The sequence below is a fragment of the Trichechus manatus genome, unplaced genomic scaffold (assembly GCF_000243295.1).
Source record: "Trichechus manatus latirostris isolate Lorelei unplaced genomic scaffold, TriManLat1.0 scaffold00035, whole genome shotgun sequence".
Taxonomy (NCBI): Eukaryota; Metazoa; Chordata; class Mammalia; order Sirenia; family Trichechidae; genus Trichechus; species Trichechus manatus.
The window spans coordinates 2059692-2087590 of record NW_004443971.1 but is presented as its reverse complement, the minus strand read 5'-3'; the positions used below and the strand labels follow the sequence as shown (position 1 = coordinate 2087590).

Below are 27899 nucleotides of genomic sequence, written 5' to 3'. Positions count from 1 at the left end.
TAAGTGGCAGAGCTGAGATTGTACAGTCCATACTTTTAATCATTACATTAAAATATCTCTCATTTCCTGTGAACATCTGTCATCTTCTGGGCCTGGTTGGCACATGTATGATCGATAGTGGTGGAGTCCATTTCAGGGTTAGTGAAAGGGTATCTGTAAAAGGCCTAATTAGGGATTCTCTGCAACCAGATAGGACTTCCCCCAACCCCACTCCCCCCTCTCTCCCCCACAATACACCAGCCCCCCAGGATTAGAAGAGCAGTTAGTCCCCACACCTTGGATGCCAGTTTCTGTCAGATCAGGCCCTTAATTACAGTGCTAAGAATTTTGGGGGAAACTTAACTGTTACTCTACTTGGGGGAAAATCTATAGAAAATACTTTATATCTAAGAACAAAAATTTAATGTAGACATTAATTTGGACTTTATGTAAGAATGAGATGCAAGAAAATATGTTTAAATATTAAGCATGGTGTGCTGTTAAGACTTGGGGCTTAATAGAAAGCTTTCTTTGTTACAGCCCATGTTCTGTTAAGTAGGATTTAAGTGATCATATCATAGCAATCCATTGTGCAAGAAGGATCAATCCCCTGTTAAAGGATTTTAGTTTACGAGATTCACAGAAAAAAACAATGATTTAATTAATTAAATAAGGCCTCTGACTAACTTAGGTTTTATCTGTTTTATTTCCACTAAGGAGTTTGGCTCTTTTGCTTTACAATGTTTGGTTACATAGTTAAAAATTAAATATATATCTTAATATTGAACTTGTTAAGAAACATTTTAAAATTTATTTTCATTGAATATAGTTAGATGACTAACTTCTAACTTGCATTTTCTTGAATTCTAAGCTCTGTTTTTGCTCTTTTAGTAAAGATAGTTGTGGAAAAATAAAATAGGTTTTAAATTTTGTTAAAATTTTGTAATTATCATTTTTCTAATGCTTTGTGTGTCTCCTGATTTTTCTCCATCCTGATTTTTTCTGATAGTGAAACACATTTTTAAACAATTTCCGCTTCATTATTTCACTAACCAGTGTATCAATTGTAACTAAAATTTATTGATTGAATTTTCAGTGGTAATGTATAATGATTAAAAAAAACACTACTGAATGATATTAAATTATTGCTTGACAGATAACTTTTCTAGGTGGAGATTACCCAGGTAGTTTCTCCCTTGCTCCTACAGCTGAATGTTTTTTAGTCCAAATATCTAATAACTTTGTAAATGATTACAGTTTAACCTCAGAATTCTATGTTAAGATTTTATGTGAATGATTTTGGAATTCTGGCATTAGTTAGCGGTAGCTGTCAACACCTCGGAAAGTAAATTACAACATTTTCTTAGGTAAAAAACTAAACCATTTACCACCAAGGAATTTCTGACTTATGATGACCTATATGTGTCAGTGTAGAACCGTGCTCTGTAGGGTTTTCATTGGCTGATTTTTGGGAAGTAGGTCGCCAGGCCTTTCTTCCAAGGTGCCTCTGGTAGACTCAAACCTATAACCTTTCAATTAACAGCCAAGTTAACCATTTGTGTTACCGAGACTTGTAGTCATAGGCAAGTCTTAAAACGTGGCAGCAATGCTTTGTTTGTTGATAGTTTTAATGGACTTGACTGCAGTTAAAAATTAGGAAGAAGCCAGAAAAAGACCATTGAGGAATTAAAAGGTAAATGCATGTTCTTAGCTGAGGTGTCAGGCTTTCATTCATTCTGTTCATTCTTAATGCAGTTTTAATTGGGTTTTAATTTTACTGACTTTCTAGATAACAGATGAGAAATAAATTAGAAACAGGGATAGTATTTCTCTAGATTAGAAGCAGGTTCTTAGATTGCATTAAGAAGAAATAGCATTATTAACTTCTATATGTCTTTGACTTTGCTTTCTTTTTACAGCAAACGGAATACTTTTACAAATATAAAATGTAATAAGTGAAATTGTTTAAAAAAGGAATAGCGGACAGACTTTTCAAGGAATAGGATTATATAGAACTTATAAAAAAGCAGACACAAGTATAAATCTTGGTCTGTTTAGATACGGGGCAAAACAACACCTGAGGCATTCCTCTAGGTTAGAAAGTCAGTTTTTAATGATGACCCCCAAGTGATGTGTGGGAGATTAAATCAGATTTATTATCCTTTGTAAAGCAAGGATATATACTTAAAAAATAAAATGTTTAAGCACAAAACCGGTCTTTATTTTTTAAACTTCAGCATTTGCAAAATCCTTTCATTTCCATAAACAAGGTGTTTACTATATTTAATGTAAATCTTTCTTTTTTTCTCTGTACTTTGTCTTCCTTTGCAGATACCGTACTAAAATAGAAATAAAGCTTACGTTGTTTATATTTATTTTAAATGTAAGTGAAACCCATCATATTAAAAGTAATTAATTTTTTCCCCAGGTGCTACAAAGTACACAGATAAAGACAATGGAGGGATGCTTGTATGGTCTCCATATCACAGTATCCCGGACGCCAAATGTAAGTTTTCTGAAATTGAATGTTTATGTGAACAAAAATCTGTCAGCTGATTAGAAATGCAACTTGGATTTGTTTTTGGTCCTCTTAGATTCTCATAAGAAAAGAGTTTTGTCTTTATTGTTTTATTTTTTTAATAGAGGTTGTTATATCAGAGTGTTTTTCCTTTTGAAAGATGGTGGTTTGATCATTCCAGTTGTATCAGGCCCATGAAGAATGAACAGACCTAGGATCTGAGGGCATTGCTGCTTACATCCTCCAGCAGGGGAGGGAGTTACTATGTAGATATCTGTGCAGGCTTTTCCTCAGTAAATGGACCTGTAAAGAAATGCTTTCAAACTTCAAAGAGCCCACTATCATTACTATTTTAAAGAGGAAAAGGGAAAGAACTGACTTCAACAGCCGTCAGGTCATCTTTGTGCTCTCCATTTCTGGACGGAGACCTTCTGGATCATTGACCATGCACTTCTTGAATCATGGTGTGACTTTAGACTTCAGTGTGATGTAGCGGACCTGATCCTTTGCGGCACATCAGATGTAGGAAACATGCAGGTAACAACACTAAGATCCCCACCCCTCCATTCAGTTGTCATTTTGAAACAACACTGAACAGCTATCCTGGCAGCTGTAAATTAAGCTTGTTTTTTCTAAGTGTTTGCTAACATCTTAAAGATGTCCCATGATGGCTATTGTTAGTCCCCTGAAAATTAATGATGTCCTGTATCATCTACTGGAGTCCTGGTGGTGCAGTGGTTAAGAGCTACGACTGCTAACCAAAAGGCCGGCAGTTCAAATCTACCAGCTGCTCCTTGGAAACCCTATGGGGCAGTTCTACTCCGTCCTGTAGGGTCCCTGTGAGTCAGAATCGACTTGACAGCAGTGGGTTATTGGGTTATATCACGTGCTCAGTAAGTCTAATCATACTTATTGATGCAATAAGAGAACTAAAAATTGACAACTGGGTATGCTTCTGCATACCTGGTAATTCTTCCTCTTTAAGAAATTTAGAACACCAGCAAAAGATCTAGGAATTGTATGCCCTTGCGGCATTCTTGGAGCCCTCTTGGTGCAGTGGGTAAGAGCTCGACTGTCAACCAAAAGGTTGGCAGTTCAAATCCACCAGCCGCTCCTGGAAATCCTATGGGACGGTTCTACTCCGTCCTGTAGGGTTGCTGTGAGTTGGAATCAACTCGATGGTAGCAGGTTTGGTTTGGATTTGAGGCATTCTTAACAGAAAATGTGAAATTATTCAGTTGGCCTGGGACTGTGTACTATGAAACCTGAAAGAGAGTGTCGGGATTCTCTGGTTCAGTCCTCGTTACATCGGAGGTTGTCATTTATAAACTGTGCATCAGCTCACCATTGAATTTTGCTGTTTTAGCATTTTGTTTTTTCCAATGGTGTGTTTCTTAGCAAAGTGGCAAACAAATTCAGAAAACCAACATATGCTGGTAGCGTAGTGTTCATTTGGAAGATTCAGCTGAAGATAGTGAGCAGTGGTTTTCAGCCCTGACTGTGCACTGGAATCACTCGAAGAGCTTTAAAAAAATACTGATGTCTGGTCTCTATCCCAAACGAATTAAATGAGAATCATGAGGAATGGGGGCTGGACATCTTATTTTTTAAAAATTCCCTCAGTGATTTTAATGCATGGCAAGGGTTGTGAACCACAGGTCTGTTGATATTGTTTAGCCTTCTATAGGACCTTAAGACATTTTTGTTAAAATTAATCAGCACATATTTAGACCATTGGTATGTTTTATGTGCTGTGGGTTCTAAACAAAGTGTAACATTGGGATTTTCTGCACCAAAAGCTATGGCCTTGGGCAGATGGAACATCCATAAAAGAGTAGTTATTCTAATAGCATTGTTGTTATAATAGTGTATTCGTATTTTAAAGTGTAGGCTACTGACAGAATAATAACAAATACTTATTAAGTACTTATAATGTGCCAGGTGCTGTTCTAAGCACTTTACATATATTAACTCATTTAATCCTAGGAGGAAGGTACTGTTTTTATCGCCATTTTAGAATGAGGAAACAAAGGTACAAAAAGATTCAGCAGCTCGCTCAGAGTCAGAAAGCCAGTAACAAGACTGAGAATCGAACCTGGGCTGCCTGGCTGTTCCTGGATCAGAATGCTTAATCACTGCTTCTTAAAAAATACACTTAAAGAATAATTATGTATAAAAATTTACTATATACGTGTGTGTATGTATACACACACACGCACACATTCACTGTAAAGGATCAGGAGAGAGTGACTCTGGACTTCATACAAAATTGAGTCCTGCTGAAAGTGAAATGCGGACTTCTGAGCCGTGAGGCCTTGAAATAGGCAGTATGTCCGCGCTATAGTGGTGCTTACCTAAATCTGTTGACTTGATGGAGGGTGAAGGAAAATAGACTACTCAAAACATGTTTTGTATAGCAAGCAGGAAGAGGTGAAGAAAATTTTAGGGATACTGAAGCATACTTAAATATGTCATTATTATGTATAGCTGGTAAAACTACGGATAAACTGTCTTCTATGCAGCAATCAGAAATGAGATGGTAAAGGTTTTGGGCCAACTCTAAATATGAGAGAGTCTTAAATAGTCAAGTCTCTTCTGTTAAAGACGAACAGAAAATCAAGAAATTATCTTAATAGCTTACATTGTAATTAGGTTCTGTTGGCTACCCACACATTGGTCTTCTTCTACATGTGAAACAAGGATGATAATGTTACTGAATTGAATAAGTGTATAGTGTATGGGCAGAGAGATAAGTGATACTAAATAAAATTTTAATTGAGTTAGCTTTTGATCCTGTTTATATAAATAAAAGCCTCTTATTATAATATTTTATGGAAGATGGCTTTGGCCATTTTTTTATTCTTGGACTGTATTTTATTTGTTGTGTTAGAAAAAGTAGACCTGAATAAATAAAGTAAATGAAAATTACTAATTATATAACATTATTTTGTTACAGTGGATGAGTATATTGCAATTGCAAAGGAAAAACATGGCTACAATGTGGAGCAGGTATGTAGAGAAACATTTTAGTATTAAGGCTTGCCTCAACATTTACCAAATCCAAACAGCATCCAATAGTAGTTTCTGTCCTAAGAAAGTACATACGTTCAGCCAACTTTATAGATTCCACAAAGGTTTTAGCAAAGTCTGACCTTTTCATTATTAAGGATTTTGCTTTTATAAACATTATTCATCACAAAAACTTGAGCACTTTGCTCTCAATACCTTTGTTTCTTATTCTGTTTTGAGTTCTGAAAGTGTCTGAAAGCCTTCAGGATTACTCTAGCAAATGCTTCCCAAAATGAGGAATAAGTTTTGGGGTATTTTTGGACAAATATACATGAGTAGAATTTTAAAACAAATCTTTTATTTAAAAAAGAATTTTTTTTTAAGAATGCAAGTTATTTTCTTATGACTTTTTGATCCAAAAGATCTGTAAGTTTAGCTTTTCATTTAAAGAAATTTTTAAGACTTTTTAAATTTGAATGAAATAATTTATAAGGGTTTTCTGTTGTTGTTGTTAGATGATTTTAAAAGGCCATATATATGGTCTGTTACCCCTAACTGTGGGAGTAGAGAACATGGAAAAAGGAAATAGTTAAAGATTCTTAAATCTCATTTCAATTAAGTGTATCAGTTTTTATCAGAATTAATAGTAAAATAGGCAGATTTGTTTTTAGAGAACTAGGAAAGGTATCTATAACCTGCATTATCAAAGTCTAATTTTGTACTTGGTAACATGGTAAAGTAACATCATCTCTGTGAAATTGAGATGTTTCTTTCCAAATGAAGTTAACTTTTTCTGCAGATTTTGAAGTCTTTAATTGTATATTTTGTTTCTAAACCTTGCCTTCTTGTTTAAGACTTGTTTGAGTACATTAATCCTTTAAAATGGGACTGTCCATATGTTTACTTTCATGTTCGTTTTAGAGAACTATTAGCTAAGTACAAAATTAACTTCAAAATCACTGTTTAAGAAGTTGCTGTATTTCTTTTTAAAAAATAAAAGTTTATCCTGTAAATAATACTTAATACCTTATAATAAAGATAAAGGCCTACTATTTATAATAGGGGGCCCTGGTGGCCTAGTGGTTAAGAGCTCGGTTGCTAACTGTCTTAGTTATCTAGTGCTGCTGTAACAGAAATAACACGCGTGGATGGTTTTAACAAAGGGAAGTTTATTTCCTTACAGTAAAGTAGGCTAAGAGTCCAAATTCGGGGTGTCAGCTCCAGGGGAAGGCTTTCTCTCTCTGTCAGCCTTCTCATCAAAGTTCCCCCGGACTAGGAGCTTCTCCGTGCAGGGACCCTGGGTGCAAAGGACACACTCTGCTCCTGGCACTGCTTTCTTGGTGGTATGAGGTCCCCCTGGCTCTCTTCTCTCTTCAGTCTTTTATATCTCAGGAGATGGCCTCAGGACACAATCCAGTCTTGCAGATTGACTCTTGCCTTACTAACACAACTGCCACCCATCCTCCCTCATTGACATCATAGAGGCAGGATTTACAACATACAGGAAAATCACAGAATACCAGGAATCATGGCCCAGCCAAACTGACACACACATTTTTTGGGGGGCATAAGTCAATCCATGACACTAATCTAAAGGTCGACAGTTCGAATCCACCATCTGCTCCTTGGAAACCCTGTGAGGCAGTTCTGCTCTATCCTGTAGGGTCGCTATGAGACGGAATTGACTCGACACAGCGAGTTTTTTCATTTATTTATAGTAGAGAGGAAAGTTACGGAATTTTTGGAAGTTGGCCATTTCAGGCTTTCTAATGACGATCAAGTCATTGAAGTTATTGATCTGACTTGTAATAATTCCACGTATACTTTATGATAATAAAGAACTTAAAAAAGTATATATGTTAAAATATTAAGTTGTTAAAGTTGCAGTTGAGATACTCTTAACTTCTAGTGTTTAACCCATGATATAGTTCTGAAAAGTTAAAATTTAAATATTTCAATACTGAATTCCTTCTTTACTGAGCACTTTTAGTTCTGTGCTTTAATTAATAGTTTCAGGCTTTACTCAAATATTGATTTACTGGATATTTTCTTTATGCTTTGACAAATGGATGAATGTGGGTGAAAGTCTTGATATGAACCTACAAACCTGCTTTAGTAATTACAGTCATTCTCCTGAGCTCCCTGTTTTCCCTAGAATCTGTAGCTAATATGGTATATAAGAACATTCACTGTTCCGAGGCCTTGATTTAAAGTAAATAACTAAATGAGCTTTACTGCCTGGACACCCTTGATTAAAAGCTCCAAACTGTGAGTGTATTTTCTGTTGAACTTGCAGGCTTAAGATTTTAATCTAATTTGTGTTGAATTTTCTTAAGTGTGATGGAATATAAGTCCATTAAAACCAAAGGGGAATGATTTCTCTTCAAAGGCACTTGGCATGTTGTTCTGGCATAAACATAACATTGAGAAGTCCCTTGCTGATCTCCCTAATTTCACTCCCTTTCCGGATGAGTGGACAGTGGAAGATAAAGTCCTATTTGAACAAGCCTTTAGTTTTCATGGGAAGAGCTTTCACAGGATTCAGCAAATGGTATGGTAATTTTTGTCTTAGTGTGATTCGTTCCTGAATGACATCATATGCTTTTATTAAATCCTTCTTAATTACCAAATACAAAACAGTTTTCCAATTTAATTTTAGTTTTTAAAAATATTTTGAAATAGGTATATTTGCATACCATCCTGTTTCCTACAGCCACTCTAATGCATGACAGTTATGTGCTATTTCACAATAACTAATCAGTGTGTATTTTGACTTAAATATATATGTAATAGCTATTAAATATGTTTGCAGTTCCAGGAAAAAAAATTGTAATTTCAATTCGATTTTTAAATGTTTATTTTTTATCATTAGAACTTTGTTTTCTGACTTACATTCTTTTGGCTACAAAAGCCCATTTTTAAGAAGTACGTATTATTTCAATATGGTCTATGTGCTGTTGCTTTTTTGATTATCATTAAAGGAGAAAAACTGCTGTATGTTTCTGGTGCTTAAATCTTTAGTATTGTGTCAAAATAATATAAACCGGAGAAGTTGGTGCAATAAACTATTTTCACCTGAGTGGATGGACATTAGACAGTGTTTGCAGATATATCTAAGTGTCTTCTATAAGCGAAGAGGGCATTTTAGCAAGGAGTGTGCATCCTTGTTTGCCAGCACAACAGATGAGTGCATTGTCAATAGTCATTTTAATACCCAAAGGCTTTATTTGGTGGATAAAGGCTGTTTGCACTGTTTACCATTTTAAAACCTGGATTTAAAAAAAAAAAAAAATTTTTTTAACTTCCTATTATAGAATTGAGTGGCTCTTCTTGAAAAGATTTTGCTAAGTAAAAGAGGCCAGACACATAAGGCAACATATCACATGATCCCATTTACATGAAATACCCAGAACAGGCAAATCCATAGAGATAGAAAGTGGTTGCCAGGGGTTGGGGACGGGAGGAATGGGAGAGACTACTAATGGGACAGGATTTCTTTTTGGGGTGATTAAAATGTTCTGGAATTAGTGTCCACAGTTACACAACATAGTGAATGTACTAAAAACCACTGAATCGTGCACTTTAAAATGATAAAGTTTATGGTATGTGAATTATATCTCAATAAAAAAAAATCCCAATTTACAGAGGGGAAAAAACAATTGAGTCATTTTTTTAAAGAAAACAGATACTGGATACTAACATGGCTGTGCTGGCGACTTCTGGGGCCATTCCCACCATTAAGTTGTGGTCCCTTTGCATCTCAGGACAAATAGGAATATTCATTCAGAAATGTCAGTTACATAGATGTGGCAGGGTACTATGACTATAACAGCACCATTTAGCTCTATAATTCATAAAAGTACTTATGAAAATTTTTCATTTATGCATGTATTTGCATGTATGAAAATTTTGTTCATTCTGTTAATCTGTTTTATGAAGTAAACTTGCTGATTTAACATTCTGTTATTGTTACTGTTTTAAGCTTCCAGATAAGACAATCGCAAGCCTTGTAAAATATTACTATTCATGGAAAAAAACTCGGTCTAGGACAAGTTTGATGGATCGCCAGGCTCGTAAACTAGCTAATAGACATAATCAAGGTGACAGGTAGGTTGGATGCCTTTATACAATTACATTGTTAGGGCCATTGCACTGGATTGCTTACATCTCCTAAGGCAGAAAAATTATTACAACATGTTGTAAATACTTCCTATCCTTACCTTCTGTTTCTGCTCTGACAGGAAGAGCCGAGTGGTCAGAAATCTTTAGAGTAAGAACTCTCTTGAACCCTTTAACTGTTAATCATAACCAGTTAACATCCCAACTGAGTTATATTTGAGCTGTGTTTAGCAGTAATCACAAATGTTTCCTTTTAGTATTGCTATAGTCAATACATATATTTGGAAGATATAAAAGCATGTATTCTTTGGAAGATGCTGTTTCCACAATTACCTGAGTAACTGAAGGTACACATTATTGTAGCTGGACCTTTGTAGTAGTATAAAATCATTTTGTTTACTGGTTTTTGTCTCTCTCTTTCTCCAGTCAGAGAACAGAAATGTTCATGGTCTCTTTGCCAAATGATAATTTTTTTCCAAATCCATTTCCAGCTGAGTCTGTCTCTCTCTTTTTTTTTTTTAGCTAGAGATGTTTGCTAAATGATTCTATATGCCCAAAGAGTTAAATGTTTCTAAACACTACAGAAATCTAAGTTACGAGTTCGTCTTCCCAAGGACAACTGTTGTTCCATTGCAAAACGTTAGTAAAAATTATTAATAGGGTATTTTAAAGTTTGATAAGAGCACTAGAATAGAATTACAAGGAAGGAATTTAAGTTTACTAATCTTTATTTCTTCTCAGTGATGATGATGTGGAGGAAACACACCCAATGGATGGGAATGATAGTGATTATGATCCTAAAAAAGAAGCCAAAAAAGAGGTAATGATGAATACTAATTAGAGTGCTTGTAATTGTTCTGCAGATCCACAGGGAAAGTACTTCATATTGAGAAAAAAAAAATTTATATAATGGTTTAAACAAAGCTAGTTGCCACCCAGTTGATTCTGACTCATGGTGAACCCATGTGTTGTCAGAGTAGAACTGTGTTGCATAGGGTTTTCAGTGGCTGATTTTTCAGAAGTAGATCACCAGTCCTTTTTCCCGTGGCTACCGTGGGTGAACTCCAGCCTCCAAGCTTTCGGCAGCTGCGCGAGTTAGCCGTTTGTTTGTAATGGTTTGGGAGGTAGTATGTTTCAGTGCTAACTAGAGGTTTTTGGAACTACAGCACTATCTAGAACCCCAGTTAGCAAGTGGTCTGAGTACCTTTTGGTTATCTCATCCACTCAGAAGTATAACATCCCTGCCACGATCCATGACCTTTAATCCATAGAAAAGATGTACAGCCACTCTCAGATGAGGGTGTAAAATTAAGCTTCTGGTTTTGTCACCCACTTTTCCCTGAAAACGTTTTGTTTGTTTCATGTTGTAACAAATTAGACATCAGCAGCATACCTGCAGGAGCCCTGGTGACACAGTGGTTACGCACTCAGCTGCTAACCGAACGGTCAGTGGTTCAAACCCACCAGTCACTCCATGGGAGAAAGATGTGGCAGTCTGCTTCCGTAAAGATTTACAGCCTTGGAAACGCTGTGGGGCAGTTCTGCTCTATCCTATAGGATTGCTATGAGTCGGAATCAACTCAACAGCAGTGGGTTTGTTTTTGCTTAGCATACTTGCTACTAAGGTGTACTGACAGCAGTGAAAAATTGATATTCTGCACATCCCCTACCACACCTCGTAACTTGCATAAAACTTGGCAGGAAACTTCACCTTTTACTTCACAGAAAATATCAGGCAGGAACTCTTAAATTCCAGCCCTTTCCCTAACCTCTGTTCTACCATACTACCTGTTTCATCTTCTTGCATTTGTACTTAGAACATTATAATTGTTGGATTTCCCCCACTAAGCTGTGAACTCTTTGAAGCCAGCACTGAGTTAGTCATCTTGTACCCCCTAGCACTTTGCACAGTACCTGGCATATGATAGATATTCACTAAATGTTTGTTGAGTGAACAATCTGTGCCTGAATGCCTTTCTCTTCTGCAGCCTCACAGAAGAAGGGACCTTTCTCTTGTTCTGAGCAGTGTTCACTGCTTCTTTGATCTTATCCATCCCTTCATATCTCTGAGTCTTTCTCCATCACGTATGCCATCTCTTTCCCATATTTTCAACCTTTTCATTGCAGCTTAAAGTATATTCTAGTCTTCCGTTTAAAAACTTAATTGTCTCTTGGCCAGTCTTCCTGAAAGAACTATGCTCCTTAATTCACTCTTGAATTTGCTTCAGTCAGGCTGCTTCTGTCCCCCCCTCCCCTGGAACCGCCTGCAGAGGTCACCGGTGATGACTGACTGCCATGTCCAGTGCTCACGCCCTGTACCTGCTGGTCCTTCCTTATCATTTCGAGCCGTCGACCCCTCCCTGCTGCCTGAAAATCTCTTGGCTTTGGTGATACCTTCTTCTGATTCCTGTCTACCTGGTTAAGCGTTGTGTCTCAATGTTGGTGACTTTTCTCTGTTCGTTTTCATTCTCTCAAGTAACTGGAATTTTTCCTTTTCTCTTTTTTCTTCTGTGTTACTACTTTGTTTTTTAGATTCTCCTCTTTTCTCTGAATTACTGCAACAGTTTTCTATCCTAACTTATTTCCATGTCTCCAGACTCTGCACACCATCTCTTCAAGCCCATTTTCTATCCTTTTGCCAAAGTAATCATTTTAAAACCACGTCTGCACCTTGAAACTCTTTCAGGGCTTTGTCTGTAGGATGAAATACAAACTCTCTACCTAGTCATTTCCCACTCCACCCAACACATTTCAGATTAGCAGTAGTGTTTTGGATATGCCTTTTAGTTCCCTGACTTTTGTCCTATGGTTATGTTGCTCCTTTTCCTGGAATTCCCTTCCCAAATCTGCCTAGAAAACTCCCCACAAGTATAATATCTAGCTCTATGAAATCTTCCTGTGCCTTATGTTGAATTGACCACCTCCCTGTTTTTCTTTAAATCTATTAGACAGTTCTGATTGTATTAAGAGTGGTACTTATTTACTCAGAGCCCCCTTCCCCACCTGCCCATTTCTGGGTGGTAAGCCCTTTAGAGCAAGAATTGTGTCTTAACTATCTTCTTAGTCTCAGTGCCTGGTACATAGTAAGCATTCAGTAAAACTTATTATGATGAATGAAAATACATGCTATAAACTCTAATTACTGAACAAATAGGAGAAATTGGAGATTGGGCTTCGGTTATCTAGAAAATGTCTGTATGTGGGATTCTGTTTTGCCCAACTACGAAAGATGATACGTACTCTTTTGTTTGCCTGTGATCTGATCGTGTGAGCAAGTATCATGAGAGGAGTATACATTAAAAAGTGTGAAAACAATACTGCAGGCTTGTGGTCCAGGACTGGCACTGTATGTCAGCAGCTGCATTCCTTTCTCTACGCTTTCACAAATGATAGGGACAGCAGGGAGGGAAAGATACTACCTTATTATCTTTAGTATAAATCTTTTTTTTTTTTCCTTTTTTTTTTTTATTGTACTCTAGATGAAGGTTTATAGAACAAATAAGTTTCTCATTAAACAGTACACATAGTGTTTTATGACATTGGTTAACAACCCCATGACATGTCAACACTCTCCCTTCTCGACCTTGTATTCCCTATTACCAGCTTTCCTGTCCCTTCCTGCCTTCTAGTCCTTGTCCCTGGGCTGTTGTGCCCCATCAGTCTCATTTTGTTTTATGGGCCTGTCTAATCTTTGGCTGAAGGGTGAACTTCAGGAGTGACTTCATCCCTGAGCTACAAGGGTATCAAGGGGCCATACTCTTGGGGTTTCTCCAGTCTCTGGCAGGCCAGTAAGTCTGATCTTTTCTTTGTGAGTCTAAATTATGTTCTACATTTTTCTCCAGCTCTGTCCGGGACCCTTTGTTGTGATCCCTGTCAGAGCAGTCAGTGGTGGTAGCCGGGCACCATCTAGTTTTCCTGGACTCAGTCTGGTGGAGGCTGTGGTAGTTGTGGTCCATTAGTCCTTTGGACTAATCTTTCTCTTGTTACCTTTTCTTCATTCTCCTTTGCTCCCAAATTTAGTATAAATCTTTATAGCTGCTGCTTCACATTGTTGACACATTCCATAGCAATTTTTAAAAATTTTTTTATAGGGTATATATAATGTGTATGTATAGTTTATAGAAGAATAATAAACACCAGTATATCCATCACTGTGCTTAAGAAACAGAAGTCCTGTGTGTCCTCAATTGCATCCCCCTTCCTTCACTTCAGAGGAACCACTATCCTAAAATTTATCAATTATTCTTGCTTTTTTATTTTTTTTACATTTATCACATAAGTATGTATCTCTGAGTAATATATTATTTGGTTTTATCCATTTTAAACTTTATTTAAATGGAATCATATTGTATATGTTCATAGCTGCTTGTTTTTTGCTCAACATTTTTGCAGTTCATTTTCATTACTATATTATAGCGTTCAATTGTGTATATATACCATAGTTTATCCATCTTTCTATCAACGGACATCGTTTCTAGTTTTTTATTTTTATGAACAATGCTGATATGAACATGACTTGGATATATATGTTTAAGAGTTTCTTTTTTTAGGTCAGTGGTTCTCAACTGGGTGTAGCACTGTCCCCAGAAGAGGCATTTAGAAATTATGGAGACTTTTTTTGTTGTTAAAATGATTATGGGGCACCACTGGCATGTAGTGAGCAGGGTAAAGGGATGCCAGCTACCCTGAAGTGCATAGCGCAGATTGTCCCAATTAAATGCCAGCAGTGACTTATTAAATAACGATACCAATACCGTAGGATTGTTTGGAGTTGAATTACCTTGTTTTTAGGATATGTTCAGCTTTACTAGGTAATGGGAAATTGTTTTCCGTAGTTGATGTACTTCCACAGGGCTATGACAGTGTTCATTGTCCACTTGCTTCCTGAGACTTAATATGATCAGATTTTTAAAATCAGCCAAAGATTAGACATGTCTACAGCGCAAACAGTAACACATGAGCAACGTGCTTCGTAGTTCAGTCATGTACATGAGACTAAACGGGCATACCAGCCCAAAAGCAAAGACGGGAAGGCAGGAAGGGACAGGAAAACTGGCCAAATCAACACGGGGAACCTGGAATGGAGAAGGGGAGAGTGTTGGCACATCACAGGGTTAGCAATCAGTGTCACAAAACAACTTGTGTATGTATTGTTCAATGAGAAACTAATTTGCTCTGTAAACTTTCACCTAAAGCACAATTGAAAAAAAGAGTAACCAGATGTAAACACAAAGATTTATGTCCAAAAAATGCATATTTTCCGTAGTGGATGCCACCTAAATGTTAAAATACAGAGAAAAGTTAATTATAGGAAATCCTCAAAGTGGATTATAAAAGAGGAATTAAGACCACATTATCAAAATATTCAGTGATATTTAAAAAATGTTAATGATGTAATATTACATGAAACAAAATACAAAACTGCTTAAAAAATGTTACAAATCTGGTAATAGGAAATGGTATCCTATTATAGTCTTAATATTATTCATCAGATTAATAATAAGGCTGACCATTATTCTGTTTATTGGCTAGCATGTCTTTTTTTGAAATATTTGTGTTTCTTACATTTTTTCTATTGAGTTGTCTTTTCTTAAAAACAGCATATAAAAATTTATTTTCTTATTATATTCTTTATGTATACCAAAACCAAAAACCCGTGCCATCGAGTCGATTCCAACTCATAGTGACTCTGTTGGACAGAGTAGAACTGTCCCATGGGGTTTCCAAGGAGTGGCTAGTGGATTCGAACTGCAGGCCTTTTGGTTAGCAGCCGAGCTCTTAACCACTTTACCACCAGGGCTCCTCCTCATATGTGCTGGATACTAATTCTTTGGTACACCACTCGTCTGTCATTTTGTAGTACTGTGGTGGCTTGCATGTTGCTGTGATGCTAGAGGCTATGCCACCGGTATTTCAAATACCAGCAGGGTTACCCAAGGTGGACAGCTTTCATCAGAGCATCCAGACTAAGATTAGGAAGAAGCACCTTCTAAAAAAATAGCCCAGTGAAAACCTTATGAGTAGCAGTGGACCGTTGTCTGATATGATGCCGGAAAATGAGCCCCTCAGGATGGAAGGCACTCAGAATACAACTGGAGAAGAGCTGCCCTCCCAAATAGAGTTGACCTTAATGACACAGGTAGAATCAAGTTTTCCAGACCTTCATTTGCTGATGTGGCCTATCTCAAAATGAGAATAAACAGCTGAAAATATACATTAATAATCGGAACATCAAAAGTACTAAGTAGGAAATCCAGAAAAATTGAAAGTCGTCAAAAATGGAATGGAACACATTACATTGATAATTATTGGTGATTGGAATACGAAAATTATAAACAAAGAAGGATTGGTAGTTGGAAGATATGGCCTTGGTGATAGAAATGTGGGAGACCACATAATAGAATTTTGCAAGACCAACGACTTACTTTATCGCAAAGTGTTTTTCAACAATATAAATGGCGACTATACAATCAAAAAAAGGACAAATATTGTATGAGACCACTACTGTAAAAACTTACGGAAAGGTTTACACACAGAAAGAAACCATCTTTGATGGTTACGAGGGGTTGTGCGGGGACACTAAATAGACAATAGATTAAGTGGTAATTTTGGTGGAGCGTAAGACAGTACACAATACTGGGGAAGCCAGCACAACTTATACAAGGCATGGTCATTAAAGTTCCATAGACACATCCAAACTCCCTGAGGGACTGAATTGCTGGATGGAGGGCTGTGGGGACCATGGTCTCAGGGAACATCTAGCTCAATTGGCACAACATAGTTAATAAAGAAAATATTCTACGTTCTGTCTTGGTGAGTAGCATCTGGGGTCTTAAATGCCTGTGAGCAGCCATCTAAGATATTCCACTGGTCTCACGCCTTCGAGAGCAAGGGAGAACGAAGAAAACATGATACAAGGGAAAGATTAGTCCAAAGGACTAATGGACCACAACCACCATGGCCTCCACCAGACTGAGTTCAGTACAACTAGATGGTGCCCGGTTACCACCACTGACTGCTCTGACGGGGATCACAACAGAGGGTCCCGGACAAAGCTGGAGAAAAATGTAGAACATAATTTTGACTCACAGAAAAACACTAGCCTTACTGGCCTGCCAGAGACTGGAGAAACCCCAAGAGTACGGCCCCTTGACACTCCTTTAAGCTCATGAATGAAGTCGCTCCTGAGGTTCGCCCTTCAACCAAAGATTAGACAGCCCCACAAAACAAAACGAAACTAATGGGGCACAACAGCCCAGGGACAAGGACTAGAAGGCAAGAGGGGACAGGAAAGCTGGTAATAGAGAACCCAAGATTGAGAAGACAGAGTGTTGACATGTCATGGGTTTGTTAACCAATGTCGTAAAACAATATGTGTACTAACTGTTTACTGAGAAACTACTCTGTAAATCTTCATCTAAAGTACAATAAAAAATAAATAAATGGCGACTATACATGTAGACTTCACCAGATGGAAAACACAAGAATCAGATTGACTACATCTGTGGAAAGGGATGATGGAAAAGCTCGATATCATCAGTCAGAACAAGGCCAGGGGTCCAACTGCAGAACAGCCCATCAATTGCTTATATGCAAGTTCAAGTTGAAACTGAAGAAAATTAAAACAAGTCTGCGAGAGCCAAATTAAGACTTTGAGTATATCCCACCTGAATTTAGAGACCATCTCAAGAATAGACTTGACTCATTAAACACTAATGACTGAAGACCAGATGAGTTGTGGAATGACGTCAAGGACATCATACATGAAGAAAACAAAAGGTCGTTAAAAAGACAGGAAAGAAGGAAAATACCAAAATGGATGTAAAAAGAGACTTTGAAACTTGCTCTTGAACATAGAGTAGCTAAATCAAAAGGAAGAAATGATGAAGTAAAAGAGCTGAACAGAAGATTTCAAAGGGCGGCTGAAGAAGACAACAAAATGTGCAAAGATTTGGAGTTAGAAAACCATAGGGAAGAACATGCTCAGCATCTGTCAAACTGAAAGAACTGAAGAAAAATTCAAGTCTCAAGTTGCAACATTAAAGTATTCTGTGGGCAAAATATTGAACAACACAGGAAACATAGAAAGTAGATGGAAGGAATATACAGAGCCATTGTACCAAAAAGAATTGGTCGATGTTCAAACATTTCAGGAGGCAGCATATGATCTATAACCAATGGAATTGAAGAAGTCCAACCTTCACTGAGAGCATTGACCAAGAACAAGGCCCCTGGAATTAATGGAATATTAACTGAGATGTTTCAACAAACAGAAGCAGCGCTGGAGGTGCTCACTTACGTATGCCATGAAATTTGGAAGACAGCTACCTAGCCAACAGACTGGAAGAGATCCGTATTTATGTGCGTTCCAAAGAAAGATCATCCAACAGAATGTGGACATTATCGAACAATATCAGTAATCATCTGCAAGTAAAATTTTGCTGATGATAATTCAAAAACAGTTGCAGCAGTATATCGACAGGGACCTGCCAGAAACTCAAGTCAGATTCAGAAGAGGGAGCGTGTCTCATTTATCTAGTGCTAGTATAACAGAAATACCACAAATGGGTGACTTTAATGAGGAGAAATTTATTCTCTCACAGCCTAGGAGGTTAAACTCCGATTTCAGGATGCCAGCTCCAGGAGAAGTCTCTCTCTCTGTTGTGTTTGGAGAAAGGTCCTTGTCGTCAATATTCCCCTGGTCTAGGAGTTTCTTAGCACAGGGACCCCAGGTACAAAGGATGCGCTCCCCTTCTGGTTCTTCGTTTTTGGTGGTATGAGGTCCCCTGTCTCTCTGCTCACTTTTCTCTTTTGTATCTCAAAAGAGATGGACTCAATGGTACAACCTAATCTTGTAGATTGAGTCCTGCTCGTTAACATAACTGCCTTTAATCCTGCTTCATAAACATCATAGAGGTAGGGTTTACAACACACAGGAAAATCATATCAGATGACAAAACGGTGGACAGTCACACAATACTGGGAATCATGGCCTAGACAAGTTGACAAACATTTTTGGGGGAACACAATTCAATCCATAACAACACGGAATAAGAGATATTATTGCTGCTGTGTCAAATGGATCTGGCTGAAAGTAGAGAATACCAGAAAGATATAGTTACCTGTATTTTATTGACTATGCAAAGGCATTCAACTGCATGGATCATAAATTATGGATAACAGTGCGAAGAATGGGAATTCCAGAACACTTAATTGTGCTCATGCAGAACCTGTGCATAGACCAAGAGGCGGTTGTTCAAACAGAAAAAGGGGATACTGTGTGGTTTAAAATCAAGGACGGTGTGCATCAGGGTTGTATCCTGTCACCATACTTAGTTAATATGTATGCTGAGCAAATAATCCAAGAAGCTGGACTATATGAAGAAGAAAGCGAAATCAGGATTGGAAGAAGACTCAGAAACGACCTGCGATATGCAGATGACAACTTTCCTTGCTGAAAGCAAAGAGGACCTGAAGCACTTATTGATGATCAAAGGCTACAGCCTTCAGTATGGATGACACCTCAACATAAACAAAAATCCTCACAACTGAACCAATAAGCAACATCATGATAAATGGAGAAATGATTGAAGTTGTCAAGGATTTCATTTTACTTGGATCTACATGCAAGTCTATGGAATCAGCTGTCAGGAAATCAAATGACATATTGCATTGGGAAAATCTGCAAAAGACCTCTTTAAAGCAATGAAAAGCAAAGATGTCACTTTGAGGACTAAGGTGCTCGTGACCCAAGCCATGATATTCTCAGTCACCTCATATGCATGCGAAAGCTGGACAATGAATGAGGAAGACCGAAGAATTTACACCTTTGAATTATGATGTTGGCGAAGAATATTGAATATAGGACTGCCAGAAGAATGAACAAGTCTGTCTTAGAAGAAGTACAGCCAGAGTGCTCCTTGGAAGTGAGAATGGGGACTCTTTGTCTCAGGTTCTTTGGACATATCAGGAGGGACCAGTTCCTGGAGAAGGACATCATTCTCGGTAAAGTAGAGGGTCAGCGAAAAAGAGGAAGACCCTTAAGGAGCTGGGTTGACACAGTGGATGTAGCAGTGGGTTCAAACATAGCCAATGATTGTGAGGATGGCGCATGACCGGGCAGTGTTTCATCTTGTTGTACATAGGGTTGCTGTGATTTGGAACTAACTCAGGGACACCTAACAACAACGATTACTTGGTTATATGTGTTACAGTGATTTTTAGGCAGTTACAGTTTATCTCTATTCTTTTTACATGTTTTTGATGAACAGATATTTCATCAAATACATGTAAATTTTCAAATTTCAATATTATATAGTTTCTTCTGAAAGTTTTAAAGTTTTGCTTTTTAACTTATAAGTCCTTGATCTAGTGCTAATTGAGTTTTATTCATCTTGTGAGGTAGAGATCCATTTTTTGTTTTATATTTTGATATGGAAGTGACTGCATCTTTTTTGACTGGTCTGCAGTATCAGCTTTAGCATATATGAGGTTTCTGTATATGCATGGCTCACTGTTCTCTTCCTTTTGTCAGTTAAATATCCATTTCCAGTCTCACAATGTCTTAATTACTATAGCCTTATAATAAGTCTTGATAGCTGCTAGGGCAAATCCCACTACCTGATGGTCCTTTGCTGATCAATCTTAACCAGATTCCTAGAAAAGTCCTACTAGGATTTTACATTGAATCTGTGTAAATTGGGGAGAAATGAAACATTTGTGTAATTTATTTGTAGATTATTTTAGATTTTCTATGTGGAGATTTATAGTATCTGAGAAAAATAGCCATTTTGTTTGTTTTCAATCCTTATACTTTTTCTTTTCTCATTGAACTGGTTGGGATCGCCAGTATAATGTTGAATAGAAGTTATGATGCAGACATTTTTGTGTTATTCCTTATTTTAAAGGGAATGATTTTTATGTTTTATTATCAAGTAGAATGTTTATTCAAGGTTTTTTATAGGTATATTTTATCAAATAAAAGAAATTGCCACCAATTCTGTTGTTTGCTGAGAGTTTTTTATCACAGAGGGCTGTTAAATATTATCAAATGCTTTTTCTTTTTTATACACAGTTTGCTAGTATGTTGTTTAGAATTTTTGTATGTTTGATCATAAATGAGATTGGGCTGTATTTTTACTTTCTTGTACTCTCCTTGTTTGGTTTGGTGTCAGTGTTATACTAATCTCATATGATGAGCTGGATAGAATTTCTTGTTTTTTTATTCTGAGTTTGTGTAAAATTGAAATTATATGTTACTTTAAGGTTTGCTAAAACTTTGCTGTAAGATTGTCCAGGCCTAGAGCTTTCTTTGAGGAAAGGTTTTTAATTGTTTATTCAATTTCTTGAGTGAGTGTAAAGAACAGTCAGATTTTTTATTTCTTCTTGAATCAATTGTTTATAATTTTCTGGGACTTTTGTCAGTTTCACGTATTTTTTCAAATTACTGTCATACGGTATTTAAGGTTCTAAATTTCTAACTACTGCTTTAGCTGAATCCCGCAGAATATAATATATAGCATTTTTATTAACATTTGTTCTTTATGTTTTTGAACTTCTGTTAGGACTTCATCTTTGACCCATAGATTATTCAGAAGTCGCTTTTGTTTGCTTGTTTAATTTCTGGCTTATGTTTTGTTTGTTTTTGGTTCTAACCTTGTTTTATGATAACAGTTTTTTTAAATTTGTTGAGACTTATTTTGTGATCTATGTTCCAGTTACTCTTGCTATATAATGAGTTGCCCTAAAATTTAGTGTCTTAATACAACCATTTTATTTTGCTCACAATTTTGTGAGTCAGGAATTTGGAAAGGGCTCATCTGTGCAGTCTTGCATGGGGTCTCTCATGCAGTTACAATCAGATATTGGCTGGGGCTGCAGTCACTTGAAGGCTTGATTGACCCGGAAGACCAAGATGGCTTCCTCACATGGCTGCTGGTTGATGTTAGCTGTCAACGGAGAGCTCAACTGGGCTGTATACTGGAGCCAGCTACACAAGTAATCTGGCTTCTTAGCCATGGTGGCTGGTTTCTCCCAAAGTAATCATCTCCAAAGCCCTTCTACCTGGTAGAAGCTCCGCAGTCATTTCTGACCTAACCTTGGAAGTTACTCAGCATCACTTCTGCTGCATTCTAGTGGCTATAAGCAAGTCCAGAATCAAGGGGAGGGGATTTTGACCCCATTTTTTGATGGCAAGAGTTGAGGAATTTGTTGACATGTTTTAAAACCTCCAAGCCTAGAATATGGAATTTTGTACATTTATATGCTTTTCCATGTGTGCTTGAGAAGAATGTATATTCTAATTACACCTACTCCTCACTTACCAACTGTCTCGGTATCTGACGTTTCTCATTGATGACAGTAGTAAAAAATCTGCTATCCAACCATTTTGCACATTAATGACATACGTCTGGCAGTAACAAACGCCGAGGTGTGAGACTAGAGTAACTCTGGGTGTGATGGTTAAAATTATGTCAAACCATGATTCTCAGTGATTTGGCAGTTATGTACTGATGTAATTTGGCAGATATATAATGATGTAGTCATCCTCCGTTTTGTGATCCAGTGTAGTCAGCCTCCATTTTCACATAACACTGACTTTTTCATAACAACCTGGTCTTTGGAACCTAACCATGTTGATAAGTGAGGAGTGAGTGTATTGATTACTGTGTTTTATCTGCATTTGTTAATTTAAGCTGTGGTTGAAATCTATATTCTTACTGCTTACCTACTTGCTAGTTTGGTTTTTGTTAGTGTTTATCTGCTTACCTGGTCAATTGTTGAGAAGTGATAATTTTTTTTGTATTTTGAAGCTCTTGTTATTAGGTGCTTACAAGTGTAGGATTATTATATCTTGCTGGTGAATTGAACCTTTTATCAATATGTAGTGACCCTTTCATCTCTTGTGATAGCTTCTGCCTGAAAGACTATTTTGCCTGATATGATATAGTGTAGCATCTTTCTTTTGTTTAGTATTTTTTCAGTATTTGCCCGCTTGGGATTCACTTCACTTCCTGAATCTTAGGTCTTAAATTCTCTAAAATTCTCAATTGCTGACGCTTTGAATATTGCTACTCCCTCATTCTCTCTATTCTTTTCCTTTGGGAACTTTCATATTCTATCATCCATGTCTCTTAACCACTCATTTTTTTCATCTTTTTGTCTTTCCATCTAAAGAAACATATAATTCCAATTTTACACAAGCTCAGTTCTCATCAGTTCTTAGTTTGCTAAGAGTTTTTTTTGTAACAGGGTTTCAATTGAGGGTATTTTCTTTCAATTATAGGCATTTTTCTCATATATATGTGCTAATTCCTAATTTTCTTTCGACCTCTGTCTAATCTGCTTATTAACCCATCAATTGAGTTCCTAATCTGCTTATAATATTTTTTATTTCTCGATGTTGTATTTGGTTCTTTTGAATTTCTGCCTGATCAGTTTTGATAGACACTTTTTCCTTCATTATATTTTCAATTCTTTTATTTCTTTATACACATAGAACACATTTATTTTCTTTACATAGTAATTCTAATATCTGTGATCTTTATAGGTATAATTCTGCTGTTTCTCACTTTTGGGGCTTGTTTCTTTATGTGTTTAGCAATTTCTTGTTGTAAGCTCATTTTCCATGAAACATTATTTGTGGAAAATTTTTGAGACCTGGGTTTAAAGTGTATTCATCTAGAGAGGATCTACAGGCACTACCAGCCTGTCACTTTTAAATAGATTTTTGACTTGGAGGTTTTTCAGGCCAGACAAATCATATAAATTCAGGCCCCAACTCTGCCTGAATGTAACCCTGTGATTAGGGATTCTCAGGCGAGACTGTTTTGGGTTTCTTTCCTTTCCACCCAGCCAAGGGTGAGATAGGCATGACTCCCTTTAATCATCCTCTCCTTCAGCAGGGCAGGGTTATTTTTTCTACTTCATGCGATAATGGAGTTCTCCTACCAGAGTTCTGGCTTTGTCTCCTGCGCCCTGCCCATGTCCCTTGAGTCCTGGCATTAGGCAAACACCAGCTCCTGCATATGTGCTTATCCCTCTGGATTCCTGCTTTCTCATTATTGCTGGCATCTGAGGAATTTCCTTACTTCCTGCCAGCTCAGCATTGAATTTTAAAAGATTTTTTAAAATACGTGATCCAGCAATATTAGGAGTGCTGTACTCAGAGGGGTTTCTCGGAACATCAAACCTGCCATCTTCCTTTGAGTTAGATTTTAACCAGTGAAGTGGATCATGCTTCAATATACAGTTGTTTTACAAGTTTTACCCAGAACTCCTTTTCCAAAGAATTGGACTATTAAATCTATTTGGTGAAATAGCCTTCAACCTAATGAGCATAGTTTCTAACATCTCAGAAGTACAGAAAAACATTGATTTTTATGTCACTCTTTCAGAGTATTAGAAGTAATTCAGCCATAAAGACAAATGAAATTCTGATAACATGCTATGAAAACATTTGTTGGGTGAAATAAATCATACGTAAAAGAACAATTAGTGTGTAATCCCAAGTATGTGAAATATCCAGAAAAGTCAAAAGCATAGAGACCAAAGGTTGTTAGTGGTTATCAGGAGCAGGTGGGAGGGGAGGATGAAGACATCACTATCCTGGATTGAATTGTGTCCCCAGAAGTATTTGTCACCTTGGTTAGGCCATCATTCCCAGTATTGTGTTGTTGTCCTCCATTTTGTGAGTGTAATTTTATGTTAAAGAGGATTAGGGTGGGATGGTATAACACCCTTACTAAGGTGACATCTCTGATCAAGTGTAAAGGGAGTTTCCCTGGGGTGTGGCCTGCACCACCTTTTATCTTACAAGAGACAAAAGGAAAGGGAAGCAAGCAGAGGGGGGAGACCTCATACCAGCAAGAAGGCAGTGCCGGAAGCAGGGCGCGTCCTTTGGACCCGGGGTTCCTGTGCAGAGAAGCTCCTAAACCAGGGGAAGATTGATGGCAAGGACCTTCCTCCAGAGCCGACAGAGAAAGCCTTCCCCGGGAGCTGACGCCCTGAATTTGGAATTCTAGCCTGCTAGACTGTGAGAAAATAAATTTCTGTTTGTTAAAGCCATCCACTTGTGGTATTTCTGTTATAGCAGCACTAGATGACTAAGACAGTTGCTTAAGGGGCACAGAGTCTTTGTTAAGGGTGATAAAAAATCTGGAAACAGACGGTGGTGATTGTTGCACAGTATGGCGACTGTAGTTAATGTCACTGAATTGTATGAGGAAAAATGGTTGAAGTTTTTGTATATGTTTCACCACAATAAAAATTATAAAAAACCCTCATATAATGGTACATTAAAATAAAAATGATTTTTTTTTAAAAAGAAATATTACAAGTAATAATGAAATGCTGCTTAAGATCTTATGTTTATCATTAGAGTTTTCGTGACCTCTTCTGAGGTATAAATTCACATTTTTTGTTTTATTTATAGATAACGGAGTTAGAAATGTTGTCGGAGTTAAGAGAATTCTGTGTCCTTTTGACTTCTAGAGCATAGCTATAGTTCTTTCAGCAGCTCTGAAATGAGAATGAAATGTTACCTCTTTTTTGCCAACTATCTGATCTATATATGTCGTATTTCATAATTTACCCCTTTCTTCTTTTTTACTTTTTTTAAAAACTTTGCATGAGTAAATTACACCCTTTTCCCCCCTTTATTGCTGGGGGAAAATTTATCTCATCTTGAAGCAAACAGGAATAGTTTAGCTTCAATTGAAGTTATTTGTTTCCATTTATTCATAGAGTCCTCTGAGTCTAGAAACCGATGATTTGATTGAGTGGATTAATGAAGAATATTTTATGCTGTTTAATGTCCCTCTGCCCCCAACACCCCCCTGCCCCCCGCTCCGGCCCAGTTATTACGTGCTCTGTGTGTTTGCATGTTTGGACTCGTACATAATATAATTGGTTAAAGGTATTTTTAGGGATGCTTAGTGCAACAGATACTTCTACTAGTAATACTGTTTTCAGTTTATACATTTGTAAAAAAAACCAAATGACCTATTAATTCTGTGTTTATTCTCTTAGGGTAATACTGAACAACCTGTCCAAACTAGCAAGATTGGACTAGGAAGGAGAGAGTATCAGAGTTTACAGCATCGCCATCATTCTCAGCGTTCTAAGTGCCGTCCACCTAAGGGCATGTATTTAACCCAAGAAGATGTGGTAGCTGTCTCCTGTAGTCCCAATGCAGCCAACACCATCCTGAGGCAACTGGACATGGAATTGATTTCTCTAAAACGTCAGGTATTTTATAAAAATCATATGTTTTTATGACTCTGTCCTTCATGCTTATCTGCTTTTACCTAGATTGACCTCAGTTGTTGGTGTATTTTCTCAGCCACTCATTTACATAAGGTTTATTCTTTAAAATTTATCTTTTTTCCAAATGATAAGATGCCTCTCTCTTTCTGTTTTAGGTTTGAATCCCAGCATTATTAGCTCTCTGATCTTGGGCAATTATGTAGCCTCTCAAAGCTTCAATTTCCTTTTCTTATTTTTGAAATTGGGGATGATAATCATTCTTCTTTTGGGAATCATTTGAGATGATACATGTAAATTGTTTAACACAGTGTTTGGCACAATATGAATGCTAATCATCATCATCCGTAGTGTTAGTAGTCGTACTAATAGTACTTAACTACTACTAATTATGATGAGAGAATACTCTTACCATCATCATAATTAGTAGTAGTTAAGAGTCAGAATCAAGAGTCAGTAAACCTAAGTTCTAACCCTGGCTACACCATTGGCTTACTATGTTGCATTACATGAACTGTTTAACTTCTCTCAACCTCAGTTTCCTCTTCTGGAAAATGAGGCTAATAGTATGGTATTTGGGACAAATTAAATGAGATAATATATGATAAGTGCTTAAAAAATGCCTGGCATGTAGTAAGCACTTTTTTCCTGTTTTTCGGTTGGTTTTTTTTTCTTGTTGTTAGTGTTTTCCCTATTCCTTACAACTAGGTACTCGTATTTTCTTGGCCTATAGCAACCAACCCCACATGATATGCCAGTACTTTCTGAGTCTACTTCTCAAGTTCCGTCTTTTCTCCTGAGCTCTCCGTAGCTGTATTTCCAGTTGCCTGCTAGACATCTCATCTGCCTCCAGAGACTTTTGGTCTCAGTTCCCTATCTGTTGAAATATCAGAATCATCTTTGGTTTCTTTTTGCCATTATCACTCACCCAACACAAACTCAAGTGGTAACCAAGTTATGTGAGTTTTAACTCTGAAACTTCCTTTAACTCACTCCCCCTATTTTTCTCCCATCACTAATAGCCTTGTTTAGTCCCTTTATCACCTCGTGTGACAGTAACTAACTATACTGTTGATTTTCCTTGCTGTCTACTTCTCTTCAGCTCCATATTAACATTGTTGCCAGTGTTACCTTTTTAAAATATTGGTCTGAGCAGGGTCACTCATCTTAAAGCTCTTCATTCATTTCTGCTTAACCTTTAGCAGGTCACAGCAGAGGTGGACAAGGCCAATCATGCAGGACTTATAGAAGGCCATGTTAAGAAAGTTAAAATTCATCCCAAGTTATGAAACCACAGAGGTCTTTAAAAGAGAGGTGTAACATAGTCATATTTATATGTTCAGCCGTATCTCTTTGCATTTTTTTTTTAGTAGCTGCTCTAAGGAGTACAATATACATTCTTACATTACCACAGTCTACTTAGAGTTAATATTGTACGACTTCACGTAAAGAACCTTGCAACAATATAGTATGAGACTGAGGGGGTTTTTCTCTGTCCCAAAGACGTTCTACTTTCTCTGTCCTGTCCCTTGACCCTGGTTACTCACCCAGACTGCTCCTGTATTTCTTTTCTTTAGCAAACTTCCTAGATAAATATACCACATTAGCTTCCAGTGCTGTCTTACCAGCGTTTACTCTCTGACCCTTCAAAATCTTGTTTCTGACCCACACCCACCCCAGTACTACCACGGAAAAAGCGCGTTTAAGATCGTTTATGAACAAGTTGCCATGTCTGCTGCACTCTTCTTTGTTCTTATCCCCCTTGACTCCTCAGTAATATTTGACACTGTCAACCGTTTCTTCCTTCTCAGAATTCCTTTCCCTGTACTTTTGTGACACTGGACTCTCTTGAGTATACTTTTGATTGAATGCTTAGTCTTTAGTCAAACCATTAATGCTTACTGAGGACTCCCATCTTCCTAACCACAGTACTCCCTTCTCTTTGGAGAACTTCTAAAAAGCTTTGCCTGTAATATTATTAAAGTACTCAATTTTTTTTTTTTTTTTTTTT

At 37.2% G+C, this 27899-nt stretch overlaps 1 protein-coding gene across 7 annotated transcripts in view; it reads left to right on the top strand.

Moving 5' to 3' along the window:
• RCOR3 (REST corepressor 3) overlaps positions 1 to 27899 on the top strand; it is a 61252-nt gene that overhangs the window by 5632 nt on the left and 27721 nt on the right. For 5 of the 7 annotated variants that reach the window (XM_004375177.2, XM_023730274.1, XM_023730273.1 and 2 more), the window contains exons 3-8: positions 2408 to 2485; positions 5454 to 5506; positions 7896 to 8057; positions 9489 to 9613; positions 10367 to 10445; positions 25655 to 25873. In XM_004375177.2, coding sequence (XP_004375234.1) covers positions 2408 to 2485; positions 5454 to 5506; positions 7896 to 8057; positions 9489 to 9613; positions 10367 to 10445; positions 25655 to 25873 — 716 coding nt within the window. Of the gene's footprint in view, positions 1 to 305; positions 3035 to 5453; positions 5507 to 7895; positions 8058 to 9488; positions 9614 to 10366; positions 10446 to 25654; positions 25874 to 27899 lie in introns of those variants that run through there. The other 2 variants (XM_023730276.1, XM_023730275.1) reach the window with 2 other exon arrangements.